At 41.8% G+C, this 7204-nt stretch overlaps 1 protein-coding gene across 2 annotated transcripts; it reads left to right on the top strand.

Moving 5' to 3' along the window:
- The first annotated feature begins 573 nt into the window (after positions 1-573).
- Positions 574-6441, top strand: PRD1 (putative recombination initiation defect 1). 2 transcript variants are annotated; one of them, XM_087678108.1, is made up of 9 exons: positions 574-1140; positions 1808-1914; positions 2020-2177; positions 2317-2601; positions 2685-3645; positions 3869-4583; positions 4665-4954; positions 5032-5695; positions 5772-6441. In XM_087678108.1, exons 1-9 carry the CDS (start codon positions 649-651, stop codon positions 6024-6026), a joined length of 3927 nt encoding a protein of 1308 aa, XP_087534234.1. In that variant the 5' UTR covers positions 574-648; the 3' UTR covers positions 6027-6441. The 2 variants fall into 2 exon arrangements, with proteins under 2 accessions (XP_087534234.1, XP_087534235.1); XM_087678109.1 differs by lacking the exon at positions 5772-6441 and having other exon boundaries at positions 4665-4899; positions 5032-5163.
- Positions 6442-7204: the final 763 nt, after the last annotated feature.

Raw genomic sequence — 7204 nt, 5'->3', positions numbered from 1 at the left:
ATTTGTATAGTAGGTAAAAGCAAACTCGTTTAAAGGCGCAACTGAAGGTGCGTAAACAAAAGAAAATATTGGAACCACCTTTCTAAAAAGGTTTCAAATTGCATGTTTATTGCAAAACAAGCATAGTGTGCATGCGGATTTGCTCTTAGTCATGTGTGCACCATATGACCATGGTTGTTTGATTGTGTGTGGGGGATGTGAGGCATATGAATATTTTCAGCTACTAGGGTAAGGGAGCCAAAAAGCAAATAACTTGGGGCTAGTAATGTTTTTAAAAAAAGGACTATGTTGAAAATTTTACATAGGTGTCACTAATTTATTTGCCAAAAAGTGTTACATTCTCGCTCTCAAGTGTACCTTTACCTCTCAAAATTATAATTTTAAAATTACATAAAATATTTTAAAATATTAAATTCAATATTAGACTTGTATAATTCCTCTTAATACACCTTAGACTTAGATGCTCATAATTCAAATCTTAAAAAAAATGCAAAATGTAAAATCCCCCAAAAATACATTTTTTTCTTAGGTTTTTATAATTGGCCCCTTACCTTACATAGGCCTCGGCGAAAATATTTCCTGGGTGATATGTGTTTGCCTTTACGATTCGAATTTTATTGAGTCGCCATTTCCTTCCTGAACGAAGGCATGGAGGATCTTGATTCTCCTCCTCCTCCTCCTCCTCCGTCTCCTCTTATACAGTCAATGAACAGCGACAGTAACGCTTCTAGAACCGGCTGCAGCCAGGGCCATCAGCATTCCCTTCAGCTTCCCACACAGGCCGGAGGCTGCATCTGCCTTATGTGCTTCATCAAGCTCCTGACGGAGCCATCGGCCTTCTTCACGCACAAGGCCTATGCCGTCTCGCAGTTGTCGCAGGCGCTCGACGATCCCCTCTTCTCTGCATCCTTGCTGAACAGTTATCAGCGCCATTTGGTCGTCTCGCCTCTCATCCAAGCCCTCGCCTCCTTCGACGACGATAACCTGGCCAAGGCCACCATGGAGCTCCTCCTTTCGATGTGTCGGCTTAGCAACCTCGACGGAGATGATCACTTGTCCTTCCTAGAGGACTGCATATTGCACATCGTCCTGGAACTTAGCTCACCTAACCTACCCTGGAAGATAGGGCACTGCTGTGCGGTAATATTTTTGCTTTTGCTTTCCCTTCCCTTGTTCGATTGGCCAATAACTTGTCGAGATATTTCGAAGGCATCGTTTGGTTCTCTGCGGTGCGTTTGTAAATCGTCTGAGGCATAACAAGCTTATCCTTTCAAAAATGATTCCCATGCCAGAATAGTGAAAGAACCGAAAGACTACTTGACATGTTCATCAACTCACTTTGTCAGCGCTGCAATTGAACAAAGTCCTGTTTGAAATGGTCACTGCATACCAAAGGCGTCTTTTTCATGCGCATTTCATTTGCCATTCGTTTCCATATGACTTCAACAAACGCTTTCTGTGGAAGAACCCTTGAAATGCGTACTGCATGCCAAGGCGCTTTCGTTCTTTGTATTTGCACTCGCGATTTGTCTGATGATCAAAACCTTAAACCATATATATGGCTTCCAGAAACGCTTTCATCGCATTTTCGTGCTCACTGCATGCCAAAGGCGCCCTTGTTCTTCATAGTGGATTCTTATTCGCCTGATTACGGAACACCTTAAACTTCATATTACCTTAAAGGAACGACTCCATTGCAGATTCGTGAAAGAGCTGTTGAAATGCTGACTGTATACTCACTGTATACCAGTTATTGTTAAATCACAACAAATAAGAATATCTGAATAGCCTGGATGAAGCGTTGCAGTTACATGCCTTGGGACTTCTGCTAGGTGGATGCAATGTTTTGCCGGAACCGTTTAGGACTCATAAAGGATTCTTGTTAAACCTAACCACAGGCCTGAAGCTTCCAGGGTATTGATTCTTGAGACTTGCACTTGCATTTCTTTAGCATTCAAGCAGTCGTGACTAGTATCATACAACGGAATTCCGACAGGTCGGTCATTGTTTCGTGTCCAGAGATCAATTGCGAGGAGAGGTCTTGTTTCTTCTTTACAGGTTATCATCCTTTCAGGACAGCCTTGAAGAGTTACTGCCATTTTTGCTGGAATTAGTCACTCCAGCTCTGAATGCACTCCTTAAAACGGAAAGTGATGAAATAAGAATCAATTGCATAGGTAATATAATGTTTTCCAATAAATAACAATCAATTGCATACGTATTATAACGCTTTCAATTGCCTTCCTCTCTTTACTCCCATCCTTCAAGTTGGATGATTCTCTTTGTCTCTTTCATCCTCTTATGTCTGGCTTGCAGCACTGCTAAGTACTCTGGCTCATCACTCAGCAATCAATATCCGCTTCCAGCAATACGGATTTGCTAGTGCTCCTGGTGATGTTCACAAACAAGAAAACGAGTTTGCAAGAATGTTTGCAGATGCCATCAAGGCATCGTTGATATCTTCAGACTCTCAGGTTCAAGTGGCTGCATTACAGCTGCTATGTAATATGTGTCCACCAAGTGTTGCTTTGGTGGATGATTTTCAGGTCCTCATCGAAGAAGGCACAATGGATTACCTTTTTGAGATTATGAGAGTGTGTGGTGAGTTCTCATCATCAAAGCAAATCCCAGAATCAGCCTTCAGTATGAGTTTAAACTTTAATTAGAACTGGTTCTGTTCACAGAGAGTAGTGAGAGCATTGTAGCTTTATCAATATGTGCGCTAAGCTTGCTATCTCGAGCAAGAACAGCATTTGCAAGGCGATTCCCTATTGGGCTGGATATCGTCAGTCACATCCTTGACAGATCGGCTGGAATGGCACTTTATGCAGAGCAGCCTACTATTATTCGTCTGATAGATGTTGGCCTTTCTGGGTGTCCAGGGGCCATCTCTGCTGCACGAGCTGAGCATCTCTTCAGAACATTCTCCACAATACTAAAGCAGCATGCTGAGAGCAGCTTTGGTCCTTTGCCTAACGTATTCAATGCATTATGCTTGACAATTGTGACACTGATAAAGCTGCCATGTGTAACCAGCATACGAGATGCGAATGGCTATCTTGAGTCTGCATCCACTAGCGTTGTATCTGCTTTATCTGTAGCTGGCCCTGGAACCTGCTTGGAAAATCACATGCTCATGTCCACCTTCATCCTATTCAAAGAAGCTTTTGTGTTCAGTTTGAAGTTGACCGATCGTACTACTGCAGAGCTGCTTATTGATATTTGTGGAGCTACACTTCTTCCCTTGCTCTTGGAGGTCATTGAGCCTGTGCAAGATGAAGGCACTGTTCTTGCTGCTTTTGAGGCCCTCTCTTCCATGGTTGATCCATTGGAATTGGCTGGCGCTATGAGGCTTGCTAAAAGTCTTGTCAGCGCTTCTTGGTTCAGCTTATCTTTTGAGTTAATGGCTCGCTTTCCCAGTGAAAAATTTGGAGGTGCGTCAATGATGCTTCTTGGCAGTCTGACCAGGAAGTTGGGAAGAGATGATCTAGATGAAAACGTGAGAGCTCAATTCACCCAGCTACCTCGCGATCCTGAAGACCAACTGGTCCTGTTGGGATTAAGCAGTTTATATGAACCTCAGCTTAAGCTCAGTCAATTTGCCATCATAGCTATCATTCATACATGTCATGTGTATGGTGACAGGTGAGGTTTTGGGCCTGCAGTAGGTTCGCCTTAGCGCACGTCTTTTGGTTATGATAAAAATAACAATTTCTATATAACTTTCATACGCATTTTTTCAGGCTTTTAAGCTTTTTACCACTTTTTAAATACTCAACAGTACCTATGGAATATCCTTGTAGAACAAAATATAACCAAATAAAGCAGTCGAAATAGTTCGTCAGAGTAACTCCGATGTGTTGTGCAGGTTTGCAGAGGAGGGGCATATCTTGGCTTGCTTGGAGCAGTTTCTTCTTATGAATTCGTCAGAGTTATGGAATGGTTCGCAGCCCTCTGTGGTCAAACAACTACTACATGTCTATGTCTCTACTAAAGAGGCCATCACTGCGTCTGGTTTACAATGTAGCATTGAGGCTGAAAATCTTCTTGTTTCGATTATTGAGCAGTGCCAATGTTGCACAATTTTGTCTGACATGCCAAGAAACGTGTTCACATGGATGCTACAAAAAGAGAAACTTTGGGATTATCTGCTGGCAGAGATGCTGAGATGGTTCAGAACTTTCAAAGGAAAGGGTCTAGAAAGGATATCACCTTGTGCAGTTGCCAGTAATGAGGTTGAACAGTCTCAAGAACTAGATATTATCCTAGCCATCCTAGAAGATAACAAGTGCTGTGGCATGCTGTTCACTGGTCTGTTTGACAGAGTCCTCAGCAGCCATCTTGAAGAAGACATCGACATTGTGATCGACTCTTTTATCGAGTTTATAAAACTTTCACCTTCGGCTGCAAACCAGCTCTGTGACTGTGGCATAGTTTCATATGTGAAAAGCTGGCTTGCTCTTTATGGCTTCAAGTCATCCCAAATCGTTTGTTCTTTGATTGAGCTACTGTATCAACTCCTTTGTAAGAGGAACTGTGACAACCCCACAGATGAGGAGTGTTGGCATCTTCTTATGAACCAGGTATCAAGTTGCATATTGCATCTTTTTGCCCATTGCTGTGCCGGCAAGCTCAACTGACTTGATTATCTGGGTAAATGGAAGTTTGTCTACAACCTTGCAGATCAATTGAATTCTTCTGCTTCAGATAAAGAGCTGTTTTTGCTCCTCAGTCTGATTACCTTGGTGCTGCACAAGTCCATAGAGATTGGGATGGGATTTCTGACAGAGACTTCTTACACTATTTTGTCGAATGAGCAGCTTCAGAGGGCTGTTGGCCTGCGTCTTTTCAAGACTACAGATCAAGGGTCCAAGCTCTCCAAGTTAGACTTGGACTCAGGTGACGGTAAACTGTTGTGCCACCTGTTGGCCTTCCATCTACTTTGTTTGAGATGGTAAGGCAGGTGCTGTACCGTCCATTAACTATTTCATCGGAAGCATTTTATAGAAAGTTAAAAGCCTTGAAATGCAGGGCTATAACTGCTGTGGAACACAAACAGGCGGGCTCTGATCAACCGTCTTCCCATCAAGAATTCTGGGGCCTGATTCCCAAAAGTTACAGTGAACTGGAGCATTTATGCCGCTTGCTCTATTTTGGGCCCCCTGTTCTAAAGATTTTGGCGTCTTCGTGTATGGTCGAAGCATTCTATGGAATGGCAGAGTCGAAAAGACTTGAAGGTCAAGACAGTAGGGATGAGCAGAAAAGTTTATTTTCCCTGCAGTCTATTGTCATGGTGCTGCAGGGATCCCTCTTTAACAGCAATGCCATGGTTCAGAAAAATTCTTCTTCTTGTCTTTACTCTCTGATAAGCAATGACAAACTCAGTGCTTCCGAGCGGGCTGCAGTACTTGTAAGCCCGTGGTACCGTTTTGTTGTGGAGGAGCTTGTGTTAGGACTCTCAACTCCGGAGACTAGCCAGCCAGTTCCAAATAGCATCTATGTGGCCATTGGCCTCCTCAGATTATCATCACCTCCGAGTTGGATGTCCCCCGTCTTTCGTCCATGTATTTCAACAATTGTAGCAAGCCTAACATGTGGAACAGTTACGTCGTCTACGGTCGCTTTGTTGAAAGAGCTGCAAGACAAGAAATATGTTAACACCGCACACATGGAAGCAATCTGCAGAATTTTACAGGTACGAATCAAACAAATCCATTAAAATGACATATTTTTCTTCAAATAACTGAGTGTTACATTGAAAGTTTGAGCAGGCCTCAAGGAAAATGATATATGAGAAGACTTGTGTACCCGAAGGAACCAGAAAAATTGATGGTTGTGACGAGAGCCTACAGAGCTGTGAGCACATTCTGATGGTAGCCGTGAGTTCCTGGCTAGATCCTTTGACAGGCTTTCGAGGGTGGCAATTACCCAATGGTGATTGTCCTGATTCTGATGATCCTCAGAATCTAGTAACTCAGATTGACCATCTTCTCAGTTCGTTCCTTGAGACTCCTGTGAATCTATGACGTGCCTGTTTATTTGGAGGATCACTCCTCTGATCTGACATTTTGAAGAAAACATCACTATCCCTGGCTTACCACTCTGGTGGATCTCAGGTTGATAAATTAATGCTTGGTTGGTCTAAAAGCAGAAAGTAATTGGCACTGATACTGAATGGTAGAAAGACAAACAAAACAATAACCATGATACTGAATTATTAGCAGAGACAAAAGAAACGACAGCATATTGCAAGGTTCTGGCGACGATGAATTTAGCCTATAAAAATAGTAGGATCACACGTTACTTTGTAACAATCTATATGTTGAGATAGTGTGCATTGTAAAGCTTAGTAAATTGGAGAATAATTAGATTAATAGCAGTGTGATACACCTGAAGTATAGTGGTCTTCATTGATATCTCGATATGATGTTGTGAATTGTAACTAGTCTTGAGCGTTAGAACTTCTAAAGGTAAATTTTGATATGCTGCAACTTTGAAGATGTTGACAATTCTGAAGTAGTTTTGATGAAAATTTTACAAAATGGCAATTCAAATCAGTTAGAAGGTTAGATAAGGTTCTACTGAGAAGATTCAAGATCTTAACAATTCTAGGTGGTTGTCATGAAATATGCACGTATGGTTTCAATTTTAGTGATATTATAAACGTGTAAATCATGTTTGCGTTCTTGTAAAGTATTGCTAAGCTTGGATTTGTAGAGCTTGTCATACGATTGTAATTACCATTTATTTGAATTTATGGATTGAGAAAGCCCATTGCCCTTTTCCTTCAAGATGATTAGTTATTTTTTACTACTATTAAATGCAATGTTGGCTACACTAGCTAGTTGCCTTTATTAAAAGGTTTAAGCAACTAAATGTTGTGTATGTCTCTCAACTCATGTTGTAACTTGTATAGTACAACTCATGTCCATCTTTGGGGTCTATGGCCTAATTGATGAGTCAAACCTTGTGATCTATGGATGGTCCTTGCACTTGCTAGTTGAATTGGGATATATACTCTAGTTATAGTAGATAAAGGGTTCTTACAATTGTATTTTGGTAGAATCTTTTGTTAACTTTATCCATAAGATATCTTGGTGGTAGGTTTTTTGTTTTGGGGAGTAGGAGGGATGGATGTTGGGAAGGAATGCCACATGGCAAGCGTGGGGGGTGCTATTGGATGGGTGCTCATCAATCCTCTTAA

This window comes from Lygodium microphyllum, chromosome 5, assembly GCF_053477565.2.
Source record: "Lygodium microphyllum isolate KBCC chromosome 5, Lygodium_microphyllum_v1.1.10, whole genome shotgun sequence".
In the NCBI taxonomy this organism is placed as follows: Eukaryota; Viridiplantae; Streptophyta; class Polypodiopsida; order Schizaeales; family Lygodiaceae; genus Lygodium; species Lygodium microphyllum.
This window is presented reverse-complemented; position numbering and strand designations above follow the sequence as displayed.